This window comes from Sparus aurata, chromosome 13, assembly GCF_900880675.1.
Source record: "Sparus aurata chromosome 13, fSpaAur1.1, whole genome shotgun sequence".
NCBI lineage: Eukaryota > Metazoa > Chordata > Actinopteri > Spariformes > Sparidae > Sparus > Sparus aurata.
In genome coordinates, this window is record NC_044199.1 from 16,609,370 (window position 1) to 16,625,052 (window position 15,683).

Below are 15,683 nucleotides of genomic sequence, written 5' to 3' on the forward strand. Positions count from 1 at the left end.
GGATCAACACAGTGAACTCGACGTAAACGTGTTTTTACTCACCCTGCGTCGTGGTACGGGAGGAAGGACGTGTGGTCCAGCCATCACCTCTGTTACTCGCATCATTTTCATGTTTTCCTAACATTTGGTGGTCAGTAAGAACATGAGCGTTGTTGCCTCATGTAAGCGTATTAAAAGTAAAATTAATATATTTCAGGAGGATACAAATGATGGATGAAGCTGGATTATAATACCAGATGAATTCGTGAATTGAAAAAAAAAAAAAAACAACAACAACAACAGAAGAAGATAATAAAGTTGGATAACATCTCCATGCACTATTGGATTAAAAACAATTAATAATTGATTTTTTTTTTAAATTTATTTTGGAAGAAAGTTCTGAATGAATTATGTATGACACAGATAATCAAAGGGTGTAAAAAGCTCCTCACTGTTAAACATAACGACACTGATTCAGGCAGACTTGCCTTTGTGACAAAGCCCATCCAGTATTTGCAGACTGCGCCAGCAAATGAAAGAGTTCATGAATAATGCCAACTCATTGCACACCCTGAGGGGCTGTTTCCCATCAGACTGCAATTTCTGAGACTCCAAAAAGACAGGCACATTATCTTAATGGAGGTTTTGAATAATGAAGGCTGGCAGCTCATTTTTAGAGGCAATAATCACTCCTTTGCTTTAAAGCAAAATATGTTTATTTTCTCACATCATATATTAATATCATTATTGCTGCTATTCTTTTATATTATGTGCAGCTGCATTGACTTTCTTTTGTCAGCGGGCAGGTAAAACCTTAACCAACCGATTGTCTAACTGACTGCAAGATCAAAGTGGTAATGAGGTGATTAAAAGGAGATAAGCCCTGAAGGAGTCAATAATTTATGAGGACGTAATCAAAGGGCAAAACAAAATGGACTGGCAGTCACACCTATTGGCCCTGGCAAGTGTCACTCTTACAGAAGCTAACGAGGGAAACATTAAAGGTAAATATGAAGAAGACAAAGAAAGCAAGAGAATTCAAGTTTTACATTTATCTGAGCGTCTTAGTGTGGATCGCTGAGATAAGGCATGGATGGCTCCTCCACTATCTCCTGTTGACTTTTTTCTTTCCTCCTCATCACCTTGAATAACCCTTGAGAATGCCCCACTGTGTCATACACACCTTGATGATGGGCTTAAAAAAACAGCAATTAAAAAAAAAATCAAATCAAATCAAAGTAACAATAGCAGCACTGATAATGACAGTATGTGATAATAATGTGTCAGAGGACCTTGATCACTATCTGTATCACTCTAAGATGCAGTTACGTGGTTGCTCAACCAGATGGCTGCCTTTCAGCATTTTAGGCCAAAATATCACACAGTCATGCTGCCTTCCATGCAGACAGAAAAAACAAAACAGCAAAGGCAACACTGAAAAAAAGGCCTTTTACATTCCCATCTTCTACTTATTTATGGTGCTTTTTCTTTCATGTTTTTAGTGTTCCACTCTGTGTTTGAGCAGCTCTTTCCTCACAGGGTCAAAAGTCAGATATGTTAGATATGGATTGACAAATCCGGCCCTACACTGACTGTCTGATAAGACTGTCAATAGGAGGTAATGGTGGAGAGGTGAGAAGGGCAGACTTTGGACCTGCTTCACTCGCTCTCCTTCTTGCCACCGGCTGCAGCTCCTCGGTTAGTCTCTCTTTCTCTTGTGGGAAACATGAAGATTGATTTTGCCCCCCTGGATTTGCCCATGCACAGGAGGCTGCAGACGGCTGTCGTGCTGCAGTGGGTCTTCTCCTTCCTCGCTCTGGGTGAGTGTGCATGTTTGTGTCTGAGTCCGCTGGAAACATCTGGAAATGGTGCAGTATCAGTGGGATGGTAATGTTAAATCACGTCAAATCTACAGTTAGTCTTTGTTTTTTTTCACTGTGGGGTTTCAAACATGTTGGCCAAGCTGATCTTGCTTTAAGTGTAAGGGAAGGTGAAAGGCAGGGAACTGTTATAATTGACATAGCTGCTAGACAACCAGAAGAGGGAGCCCAAAAAAGACAAGATAAGCTTTCAACCATTTCTCTATTACTTTTACATTACAAGCTCAATATGAGAAGGTTACCATACAAAACCCTCTGAAAAATTATAAATTATGATTAATAATGTGACAATGCTGTGGTTAGGATCTGTTTAGGTTTAGGCCCAAACACACAGGAGTCTCAATCACAAGCAGGGGTTACATGAGTTACAGGAGTGGCTGGGAGGTGTGGCCTGTGTCGTCAGTTTATTATTTATTGATGACTTTGACAATATATATCAGTCTCACACCAATTAACCCTCTTTTGAAAAAAAAAAAAAATGTCTAGGGTCCTGACCACCTCTGGCAGCAAAAACAAGGAGTTACAGACAAACAACACCCACCAGTTTGAGAAATTAAAACATTACATTTGAGCCACTGTAAAACAGAAGGGGGACTGTGCAACATGTGGCTGTTGAAACTAATCTTTGCTTTGGCAAAGTATTTATTAATCAATCTGACTCTAAGGGCCCCCAGATAGCAACCAGTGGATGGGGGTTTAGAAGTAATGGGCATTGCATTACAATAACCGGAACAAAAATGATATAATTCTGGGCAGAAGCAAGAAATATGACTCAAATGACCTTGTGAGTTCAAACATCTGTTACATTTGTCCTCTACCTCTGGATATATTTCAAATTTAGATTATTTTTTTTTACTTAAGTCCACATTATCCCTGGGAACTGCTGGTTGGTAATCACTGCGGTATACTGATCCCAGAGGCCCTGCTTTACTGTCTGTTCTTTTGAATCGGAGTGAATTAATCAGGAGTGAATCCAGTTACATCATACAGGCAGCAGTCACATACAATACAAGAATGCCCATCTCAACCTCCCAACTCAAGCTGAGACAGAACTATTTGAACACAGAAACTTCTAGTTGATTTCATCACTGGTGTCCAAGTCATCACCTGGAGGGAGTGATTTTTTCATTAAATGTATAGATTAGGTTTGGCTTAAATAATTCATGGTGAAACATGAAATGTTCATCAGACATTCTCACACATCATGGCTGTTATCAGTAACCACCAATGATTTCAGCAGCAGTCGTAGTGTACACTAGTGATGCAGAGCTGATACTCAACACACATGAAATGGATAACTGAACACATGATCTTCTCGTAACCTTTCATATGATGTGTTTTTGACGTGTTCTGCCACACCAGAACGGATGGTTACATGCATACATTACATTCTAGCTGCTCACTATAGGAATTCTGTCCATCCTCAGCACCCACCTGCATCGTCCTGTTCTTTTACCTGCTGTTCACTCGCTTCTGGCTGATCAGTGTGCTGTACGCCGTCTGGTGGTTCATTGACTACGACACTCCATTACGTGGAGGCCGCAGGGTGCCCTTCTTGTGTGGCCTCAAAGTTTGGGAATACATGAGGGATTACTTCCCCATCAAGGTAAGGAGATAGCCTTCAGGCAGTTATTATCCAAGGCCTACATCTTAATCACTGTATACTTAATATTCACATCACTGGCATTGAGCAGACCTAAAGTCCACGGAAGGTGCGGTGGGATTTAGACATCAGAACATCTCGCTCAGCTAGGTCATTTAATCTAATCTCAAATCTCCAGCTACATACAGGCAGTGGGCCTTATCTCTGTCCTGGCAGCAAACAGACCACTAATGGACGACGTCCCTGTGTTCCCTATAGTCATGCACTGTATATGCACACATAACCTCCCCACAAAAACATTTCAATCATACGTTTAATACTTTATTTGCTTTGTTGCCATTGAGCACACTGATACCATTACCAATTCAGTCTGATAGATATGAAGCTGAAGCTAGGAGACAGTTAGCTGAGCGTAGCACAAGGACTGAAAGTAAAAGGGAAAGAGCTCGCCTGATGATGAGGCATCTCCAGGAATTCACTGCTTTTGGTGAGGGAATAATAACATAAATCCCTTCTTGTTTTTCACTTTGGTTTTGTGTGGAGAAAATGCATATTGTGTTCAAACGTTAGAGGTAGGACGTGTCTAAGAAGATTTGTTCTTGTGAGCAGAGCTTCCAGTCTTTATGCTAAGCTAAGGTAACCATCACCATAACCATCTCGCTCAAGCTTCATGTTTAACAGACAGACCTGAGAGTAGAATAGATTAATCTTATTTGGTTTGAAAGCAGATAAGAGTCATCTCACATCCCCAAACTATATGCAAATAAACACATGTATCGCTGGGACAAATAGACACAATGTTGTTTCCCCAAAGAAGAAATAACTTAAAGAATACCACATTTACAAGTGGGCCCAAACAATAAAGAATGCGTTGCGGACAGCGTTTCACACAAGTTTATAAAGTGTCTCCCTAACTCAACACTGACAACATCAGGCAAATCTTTAATAGAGTCTGGGGATTATCTTGCAGAAAGATCAAAAAGTAAATTTACGTTTACGTTTAGGGCATTTAGCAGATTTAGCTTTTGTCTAAAGTGACTTACAATAAGTACATTTAATACAAGAAAGAAACCACAACATATCACCGTCGATAAAGTAAGAAAAAAAAAATAGAAACAATTTTGCATAGTTTCTGAGCATATAGCTGCTATCTATCAAAAAAAAGTAGCATGTTTTAGTAACTGTTTAATGTACTTGCAAAATTTGACATGTTTACCTTAAATGTAAATGTGGTGGCAGCATTGTACATGGAAAGGAACAACTTAATGTATTGCATTTCATTTCAGATGTGTGTTCACAAACATCTGCTGGCTAAGACAGCCCAAACATGGAATTTAAATTACATTACATGCAAATCAGACAGTGTGTGATCCATTCTGCCTGCTGTCGCTTTTGCTTCTTGGTTTGTGGAGGTTGTCAGTTGAACAGGCAGTCCTTCAGTGTGGCCCAGGCCACGTGTGTACACACAGCTAAAAAAATGTGGTCACATGCGGACCGGACCACCTCTGGATGTGACATTGGATCTCAAATGCATCCTCAGTGCGTATTGTGGTTGTTCACACCTGTAGTCAGAGCTGTCCACTTGTGTGATCGAATCACTCAGAACACATGTTGATAATGTTGATATCAGGTCTGAACAGGGCCTCAGTACATTTCTCAACATGTCAAACTATTCCTTTAATCTCGTAGCAAAGCGTTGCCCGTCTAGTGATTATTCACAGATTCTCACCAAATGCTGCTGCAAACCAAAGATATTTTAGTGTTCAAAGGCACTTATAGTGGAAGAACACAAGGCTGTTATTCAAAGTGAAAATGGATAACAAATTTGTTACAGTTATGACTATAAACCATGAAACCATAACCTTCAGCAGCACGTTGAAAAACATGCATCGCCGCCTCGAGAATGAGGAGAAATCATAGAAATCAAGTAAACACAACGAGTCTGCCAGAGGCTTGCTACTAATTACACTGGCACACATTATCCAGTGATCCGGGGTGGATACAGATTTCTATCAGTGCTGTACAGGTTTGTTCAAAACAAAGGCTGCTCACTTTGTAGGATTGGTAGTGGAATTTGTTTGCCAGGAAAGAAACTTGTATCATCTATTCAGGCAGGTTAGCCATTCTTTCAATGTGACACTGCAAACATTTGGGGCAGTCAGGGCCAATAAACTGGCCCCGGCTGCTCAGTACAAGGGTCTCTCTTGAAGCCTGCAGTGTCCCTCTTGTGGTCATGCATGAATAGTGCATCCATATGACTTTAATTTGATGTCATTTTATTATGGAAAGTCCAGTATTCACATCAAATTTAGCAGTAGGGGTTCGATGTTGGGATTTTCATTCTTAACCCCATGAAAAATAAAAGAACGTCATCGGAAAAAAGTTGCTGAGAACAGAAAGCCTGTTGACCATTTCCACCACATGGATGTACATCTTGCCCCTGAGCACTTTGGACTGTACTGATAAAAACAGAGTGCAACAACAATAACAGAAGTCAGACAGCCCTTTAAAAAAAAAGCCCTGCACACATTCTCTTCAACCCTTGAGAAGCCATTTCTGTTTATTTACTAGATATCTATGTTATGAGAGGCGCTGCATGTGTTATAAATGTTTGTATAAAATATACATACAGACATGTTTAAAATGTGACATAAACAAAGCTCTTTATATCAGGCTGTTCGGTTGAGCTATCTTCGCTCATCAGATTCTTGTCATCTATATTCATTTTACAGCAGGGACTAAAGCAAAAGCAAAAAACACTTCGGGGATAAGACCACCATTTTGAAATGTAGATGATGCAGTGAAGTTACTGATTTACATACAGAAATATTAATGCTACTGCTGCTACCAGCAGTGTCATCGTACTTTATTTATGTATGTTTAAAAAAATGGATTTATAGACAACTTCAAAACAAGAATGGCATAATACCATCACAATAATTATAGCCAAGATAGATACAGTAGTTAAAGCGGTGAGCACCATAAAAGCGGCACCACATAATAATAAAAGTCAGGAGAAGACAGGTACAGAAGTCATAATAACAGATAGAGTATTTCAAAGATTAAAGCAGTGATACTGACACCAATGGTAGACTAGAAAAATTGGCAGGTACAGCCGACACCACGAAGCAAGACTGCATATGTATTATTGCTGATTTTTTTCAAATAAGTTGGGAGTTTGTAATTGGTTATCGTGTCAGTCTTTTGTTGGATATCCTGTCTGAATGTACAGCAGTCAGCCATAACATGGAAGACTAACAGGTAAAACGAATAACATTGAATCACCAGTTACAATGCAGTGCTCTGCTGTGAAGCCTTGGGTCCTGGCACCAGCGACGCCACTTGACATGCGCCACCACTCACCCAAACACAGTTGCAGACGGAGCACACCCCCTTACGGCAACAGCAATCCATGTTGACAGCAGGTTTGGGTGGGTGATTCATGTCAGAGTGAAATGCCAGGATTCGGGGTTTCCATGCAGAACATTTGAATGTAGCGAGATGATCAGTGTTATTTAAGTCACCTGTAAGTCCTCTTAATGTTGTGGCTGATGGTATATTAGACAGAAGAAGAGTAATCCTACTTTTTCTCTCTGCAAAGATATACACAAGTTCACTCATTTCCAAGAATCTGAACTTTCAATAATCCCCCTTCTTCTGTGATCTCTCACATAATGGTATGCAGTTCAAAGTCAGCCATTTTCTGTATCATCTGACTGTATGCCACATTAAGTCTGAGACAAAGCATCAATGTAACGGTAAAGAGAAGCAGCGTCCCTGAGGGAGCCAAATTAGTTTCATTGGTGTGTTTTTCCCTCCGTTTCTAATTCCACCATCATCGGCTCCCACTCAGTCCTTACCAGCTGATGCGTGCTCTCCTGGTTTTTAAGAGGGCGCGACAGATTTAGACAGGATGATGATGCAAATTCGGATGTGAATAAAGGACTGAAAGAGCGCAGACTGCTCCCGAGGCTGAACAGTGTTCGCATCCTTTTTTTTTTTTTTTTTTGATAATATGAAACATTCCGCATTTAGACCTCCAGCAAAATACACTGAAATAAACAGCTTTGGCGGCCAAACTAATCTGTGATTGTTCACCAGTGGACAGATATTTTGTTTTTGAGCAGCTTTGGTCCTGATTAGAGGAACTCAGATCAATGATTAACTGGTAGTTAGGGGCCAGCAGAAGCAGGTACCCACAATACAAACAAAGTGGACACAAAACAACACTGTCCAACATCGTGGCCTGCTGTTTTACATTCTACAGGTGACTGGCTACAAGAAAATGTGTAATTTAAACACCAGGTGCTGCATCAGTGCTGGGTGAAAATTGCATCTTTTATTTGATGATAGAAAGAAAAAGAAAAAAGAAGAAAAAAAAAGAAAAAAAAAAGAAAACAACAAAGGGTTTTGTTATTTTTCTACATGAGGACACAGTGCTCGCCTTGAGGTGCAAAACAAACTGCCACACATGACAAGCGACTCTTTACTCTTGACAGTGACCTTTAAGGCCTTTCACTATCTCCTCCCTACCCACTATGGGCCGGTGGAGGCATGCAAACAACAATCCGAAGGTGAGATATGTTATCTGCTCTTGTACAGTTGATGACCAAGAACCATTATTTCTGACAATACAAAGAAATATTACCCAGTTGCCAAGGATCCGTGGCACATGTAAGGGGTTAACACTGGAATCACCTGCCAAACAGAGAAATCAGCCATAATAAGTGCAAACATTAAAGTATCTCTTCAGGATTCCTGCCCAGTGATAAACAATTGGAGTATGATACTATTCCAGGGTGTATATAGTTCATTAGTTTGCAGCTTTTAATTGTGCAGGCTAGCAGACTAATATTTCAACACCACTGTGTCTTCATCAGAGTCCAGTGATTTTCCCCCCAGGGGAAATCTCTGTCTCTGCTTTCAGCAGCATACTGTTGGAAGATGCATGTTGAACCCTGATTCAACTCAAATTCATTTTGAGTTTTTCAATAGATTTGAGGTGCTGCGCAGGTGTCTCCTCACCTCTATAAGTGAGCCCTGGTTTAGAAATGTGCTAAATAACTTGTACACTTTTGAACAATTGTTGTGTGCCACGAATAAATAAGAATTTGATGTGACACTGATGAGAGGTAAAGAGTTTCATCGTAGCCTATGGACATAGACATAGTAGAGGAACAAGGGAACCTCACGGACAGGTCCAAAGTAAACAGCACATATCACTCCGCACACACTACAGTGGTGTGTGTTTTTTTTAGTAGTGCTGCACCAAGCTCCCTGTTACGGATATTATCATACGACACTGTTAGATTGTCAGAAGAGTACATCATTGTTTCATGATGGAGCTCCTGACTGCTTTTATACAGCGAGGTAGTTCAGTCTAGAAGGTTGGACCCCTCGAAAGTGTCAAGAGATAAATCTGAGGCAAGACAAAAGAAGCTATTTGCTATTTTGTCTGCCTCAATCAGTTATTTAAATAAAACTACTGGTCATGTTGTCATAATTTGGTGGTAAAACTGCTAAAAATGTGACAGGAAGCCTCCACAAGACACTGCTTTTAAATAGTCGCATTTAAATGGTTTTAAACTAAACATTTTAATCGTAAACGTTACAATTATTGGTAAAACTTTACAATAACCCTCATTTATAAATGGTAAACAGATAATTTATTAATGTTTAACGATCATTTATAAATGGCAAATAGATAGTTTATTAAGGTAAGATAATGTTACTTTACCATTAACAAACAATGAAATTATAATTAATAATGTTTATTAATTATTAATATACTATTAACGGTTTATAGTTGCACTCGTTATAACATTTTTAACACTATATTAAGCATTAACTATAGTTAGTAACTATATTTGTCAAATACATGTAAGACAGTAAAAGGAACATTAATTCCATCTGAACTGTTTAGTTTAAAGTGACATAGGACCTTGTTAAAGTACCTCAAAATCGTATTTTAATACAGTACTTGAGTAAATGAATGTTAATTCCAACACTTAAGGTATTGTAGCTGTGTGTACCTTACAGTAGGTTGGTTCCAGTTTTTTTCAGTCAGTTTGCCGAGGTCATGGACAGGAGGGATGAGAGGGTTCAGAGGGTCGAAGACACTGTTGAAACTGGGATATGCAGGCACATGTTTGGGTTGCAGCCAGCTGGGCTGCCAGCAATTTTGATAAATGAGCAGGCAGTGATCTGATCTTTTATCAATAATCCGATTATGTGAAATAAAATATTTCACAAGATTAATGTACATACAATGTATGGACCCATATTCAGACACAGAAGTAAAGCAACATTAACACTTTAATTTTTCTCTGCCTCTCTTCCCCCAGCTCGTGAAGACAGCTGACCTGGACCCCAAGCACAACTACGTGATGGGCTTCCATCCACACGGCGTGCTGGTGGCAGGAGCCTTCGCTAACTTCTGCACCTATGCTACAGGCTTCAGGCAGCTGTTCCCTGGCCTCACCAGCTACCTGCTCATGCTGCCCCTTTGGTTCAGAGCACCATTCTTCAGAGACTACATCATGTGTGCAGGTGTGGGCCACAGACATCTGAATACAACTAGTTTGCCTACTGGACTGTTTAATTCAACTGAGCATACAGATAAAGTATAAACTTTTTTTTTTTTAACATTTTGACCACTTCTTCTTTCCTGTTACATCACTACAGGTCTGATTCCCTCAGACAAAGACAGTGCGAAATATCCGCTCAGCAAGAGGGGTGGTGGTAACGCTGTCGTAATAGCAGTCGGTGGGGCTCCAGAGGCCCTGGATGCCCACCCTGGATCCTACAATGTACTCTTGGCTAAGAAGAAAGGTTTCATCAAAATGGCCATGGAGCATGGGTGAGAGCAGAGGTCCCTGAGGGAGTGAGGAAAGTTTGCTGGGAAATGCAGCTGATGCTCAGAGGTCTCACGGCTTATTGAAAAGATTGTGTCAGTCTGTTCATTTTAGATCTCTTGCGTCTCGAGCGTGGCCTCTTGAAACAGAGGCTCATTCAAGTCCCTCACATGGAATTTCCTGGGAAAGCACAGTGGCTGTTATGAGATCAGTTTAAAATAAAACATAATGATGTATACAAAAGGTCAGTAAGTAAGATATCAATTAGCAACCTTTTACATCGAAATATGTTTTCTTTTTAGTGCTCATCTGGTGCCAGTCTTCTCCTTTGGGGAGAATGAGGTGTTTGATCAGGTGGAAAACCCAAGAGGAACCTGGCTCCGATGGACACAGGAACGGCTGCAAAGCATCATGGGTATCTCCCTGCCTCTCTTCCACGCGCGTGGCATTTTCCAGTACTCCTTTGGCCTCATGCCTTACAGAAAACCCATCAGCACAGTCGGTGAGTAAGCAGTTTTGTTCATCTGCTACTCTCGGGGTCATACAGTACATGCAGCAGGTTTACATACTGCACTTTGCTTTAATCATGTGAATTACTTTAAACATCACCTGCAGGATGTCAAATTAAAGATACACTGCTTCAGACTTTGTCCGGTAGGCAAAAACCTGAGCTACGTTGTCAGTGCTCATGTGTTTTGGCAGACACCTCTAATGTCACTAAGTTGGTAAAGAGCGTTCCAGTAGATGTGATTAATATCAGCGAGATATAGAGCAGGATTTGTCAGATATGGCCCAGTCTGATGCAATCACCAGTGCATCGACAGCAACTGTGATTGACTCACACACAGTGCACGCCTTTTAGACCTGCTGGCACGCTGGCCAACTATGTCATCATGTTTGAGATTATACCTCCAATAAAATCAAACAGACCGAACAGAAAATTATAAAGTGCACTGACTGCGAGCGTGTTGTCCTTCACCTCTTCACCTCTCCGCAGTCGGACGGCCGATTAGGGTGGAGAGGAACGAGAAGCCAACGGCAGAGGAACTTGATGCCCTCCACCAGCGGTACATGGACGAGCTCAGCAATCTGTTTGACGAGCACAAAGGCAACTATGGAGTGGACAAAGACACACACTTGAACTTTGTCTAAAGCGGACTGATGATGGAGCGGATTTGAATGCTATTTATTTTTAAAGCTCTGGTGCTCTGATAATTGTACCTTTTGATTGGCCCTGTAAGCCTGACTTTGCTCTCAACTGGCCTGTTGATTAAAAATAAAAAAAATATTTGTGGTTGTGCACACTGCTGTGTCAGTTTGTATAAAAGTAGGATTCATCTACAGAGTGAGAAAATCAGCCACAGTGGAAATGCTTATGTCTGAGCTGTGTGGGACATCGTTCAGAGGGAACACTCATGACACAAGTCAAGTTTTCCTTACTTAATCTCCCAGCGGCGGCATCTGTCTGGACTTTTTGCATTTTGTGCAAGAACTGACCCTTTCTGAAACAGAGTCATAGGTCGAATCTGGGTTACAACATCATTTGGAGATACTGTCATGAAACACTAATAATTACAGGATTCTGTATCTTATAAACGTGAAATAAAAATCTCATACACAACACTCACCTGAATTGTCTGCCTTTTCTTTCTATAATATGCACCTACAGGAATTCTCCACATTTCAGTGATGGAAAGCAACTAAGTTTATCTACTTAATTAGCTACTTCTTGTTTTTTTTTTTCCGGATTGAGATTTTACATTAACCACTGGTTCCAGTTTTTAGACTAAGCTTAAATAACCATCTCCTGACTTTATCTTAATATCTAACTCAAATGAGAGTGGTATTAATCTTCTATTTTAGCTCTTGAAAAGAAAGTCGATTCGCTTATTTCCGCAAAATCCTGAACTATTCCTTTAATATCTGCCTTTAAATGTATAAAAACTGCCTAAAAAAGAGACAAGAACTCAAGACTTTTAACACGTGAAACAGCATGAAAAAACAGATACATTGTAGATCTGTAGGTGCAACGTGTGAGAATTAGCCACCCGTTGAATTCATACACCAAACAAATAACTCCCAGCTGTATTCTGCTCATCCATGACTGTAGAATTGTAAGTCTGTTTGCTCCGTTAGCTGTGCAGCTAGCAGGACTGCCGAAGGAGTGTTGGGGTGTGCACTTTGGAGAAAGAAGCTTCTTCGGCCCAGGGCTATCTGGTTAGTACGCTAACTTTAAGAGACGGCAACACAGTACATAGACGGCACTGACATAACAACAAGTTTGTTGTTTCTTCACATTCTTTTGATGAATTTTAGTGTTTTAAATGAAAACTAAAAATCTTCAAATCTATTTTAATTACCAAGATGAATAAGATGACACCTTAACACAAACTAAACTGGGGTTATGGTGGTTTTTCTTATATGTGGACAGTAATGGAGAGTAACAAAGTACACCTACTCAAGCACTCATTTTGAGCTTCTTGTACTTAACTTACAGTAATTCATGCATACATTCACACACTGATGGTTGTGGCTGCCATACGAGGTGCCAACCAGCACATCAGTAGCAGTTTCGGGTTCAGTATCTTGCCCAAGGACACTTCAACATGCAGACCAGGGAAATCGAACCAGTGACCTTCCGATAACAAGATGCTGGCTCTACCCCTGAGCCACAGTTGATACTCGCTGCTACAATTGAAATCAGGCAACGACTGTACTTTGAATCGTGCCCAAATGATAAGACTGTCTGCGAACTTTGGCAAACTTTTTTTTTATATGAGATGGCAGGCTTCTGATATTACAAAACCGAATGACTGGTAATGCCCCAATCATTTCATCATGTACTGGACAAGACGTGTGTGTGTGTGTTGGGCTGATAAAAATGCTGACTAAAGGAAAAAAAAATTACAGCAGTGATGGGATGCCAAAGGCAGAAATTGGGAAAATATCACATTTAAAACTAAAAGTTGACAAACTGAAAATGAACATGACTCCTCACCTTCACCCACATCATCTATCGGCATCTTACGCCAGCTGAAGCCAGTCGACAGTAAACCAGTGATGAGTATGTGATGGTACGAATCTGGAAAAGACCGGCCAACCTGTCGTGGAACCATGTCAACTGCAAAGACTGTCGTGGGGCAAGCAGAGCTGTATTCATACACTTGATTAGGGACATTAAGATGAGCAGATTCTCTTATATTGATAGTCTTTAATCATAATCAGAACAGACCAATCAATTTCATACCCCGCAGAGCTACAATCACAACATGATAGAACTGATAGGATGTCAGTGGGCCGGGCTTTGCGTTTCAGAGACAGTGATATTGAGGACATTATAGTTGTGGGGAGTGTATTCATATATCACATAAGGGTTGTTGTATGGACAAAGGTGCTCACAGCTGATAATTGCACGGTCACACATTCCTCTCCGGTGGGCGTGAGTGACGCTGGGCTAACAACATTATTGACTTATTTTTGAAGACAGTGGCCAAAGTACAAAAGAATCTAGGCCCTGCGTTCACTGAATCCCGCGGGTCATATCTTATCTTGGCTTTTTCTTGACAGAAAACAAATCATAAATGGAGTTCCAGTTCCCGAGGTCATAATAAATATATACTGTATATCAACAGGGGTTAATTTTTATAATTTTTTAATATTTTTTTATGAATTACAATTTTGAATTTTGTTTTAATGAATCAAGTTATATGTGGACAGACTAATTGAGCAAAAATAAATACAGAAAGGAAGCTCCCATGATAACAAAGTCATATCTATGGATGATTTGGTATCTGCCCTACAGATACAGCAGAGTAGGCAATACACAACAGGAATTATATAAGAGCATGGAACGCTAAACACGTGTAAACAGGTGAGATTAATCGAGGCATTGCCATACACATGAGACATAATTCAAAGATGGACATGATTGCAGCAAAAACTAGACTTGAACTCATCACATAATGACTCCATCGGATGTGGAGAATCAAATTGACGTTCTAAATAAAAGGGAGAAAACATGGAGGATGTTAGAGGTGGACAGAATTGCAGTATTATATCACTGATGATAGATGTTGACATTTCCCAACAGCAGCCTCATGTCAAGGACCGTATGACGGATTTCATCCAAATGCAGTTATGATTCTTTGGCCTGGTCCCACTAGATACCTGCTATCAGTTCAACTTTTTGGGGGTGAACCGCATGGGATACAAAGTGCAAAAGATTTTTCCAGTAGAGACTGGTCATTATATTCAATTTGATTAAGTCATATGGGGTGAGGACATGTACTGCAGACAAGATTTTTGGGAGTTATGACTTCAGCAGAATCCTCACATCAGCACACAAGCTTAGACCTGAGTGTGTGATTATTCATTTAATGGTTCATCGAGGCTGCTGTAACAATGTTTTCCTTACAGTAATGTGTCAGAATTCCAGGAATATGGATGTTGAATTAATACTGCCCTCTCTCCAGGTCAGCATGGTTGCCGTTCTGTGGGTTTAAGTTGCATTCTGTTACATTTAGACCTGGGACATGACTCAAGACTTGAATCTTAGGACGTCAGGCTGAGTTGATACAAAGCTGAATTGATCATAATCAGTGGAAGAGAGTATCTAAGCTCATTTACTCGATCACCTCACGTAGATCCATTTTTGAGGTACTTGTTCTTTAGTTGAGTAACGCTACCTTTTCTGCTACTTTCACCTTCTACTTCACTACATTTCAGGGGGGAAATACTAACCCTACACTAATGTACTCCCTAGGACTAAACATTGGACCTCAAGGTAACTATATGTGCACCATTTAAGGGGCAAAAAAATGCAGGACTTTTGTTCTGGAATATTTTTACAATGTAGTACTGTATTGATACTTTTACTAGTAAAAGACATGAGTATCCTTCTTCCTCCAGCACTGACAATACTTTGCTTTAGCTCCTCATCATTCCTGTGTACAGTTTCAGCAGGCCCCATAGCTTGGTGTCCCTGGAGTGTCTGCAGCCTCAGTGGACTCAAACATTGCAACCCACAGCTGCCTACATATGTTTGGTACCAGTACAACACATTAAACCTCTCTCTGATATTGTGTGAGGGCAATTGCGTTTTTATAAGAGATGTATTTTTTTTCATCAATCACATTCTCTTGACATACAGCAGCCAGCCTGAGACAGAAGAGAATGCTCCATGAGTCAAGAGTAACAAAAGTAGCTTCATGTTTTTGTATGAATCAGATTTTTGAACGAATAAAGTCGTATTAAGACAAACATGACTGCTTACTGAGTCCTGAGGTAAAACAGATACAGAAAGGAAGCTTGCGCGATAACAAGGTCATATCGCTAGATGATTTGGTATCTGCTCTACAGATAGAGACG

At 40.3% G+C, this 15,683-nt stretch overlaps 1 protein-coding gene across 1 annotated transcript; it reads left to right on the top strand.

Annotated features, from left to right (window-relative positions):
- Positions 1 to 1,547: 1,547 nt before the first annotated feature.
- On the top strand, positions 1,548 to 11,943 carry mogat2 (monoacylglycerol O-acyltransferase 2). The gene is made up of 6 exons (XM_030438787.1): positions 1,548 to 1,799; positions 3,287 to 3,465; positions 9,807 to 10,011; positions 10,147 to 10,321; positions 10,619 to 10,818; positions 11,314 to 11,943. The coding sequence occupies exons 1-6, from the start codon at positions 1,706 to 1,708 to the stop codon at positions 11,466 to 11,468; spliced, it is 1,008 nt and encodes a 335-aa protein (XP_030294647.1). The 5' UTR covers positions 1,548 to 1,705; the 3' UTR covers positions 11,469 to 11,943.
- The last annotated feature ends 3,740 nt before the right edge of the window (positions 11,944 to 15,683 follow it).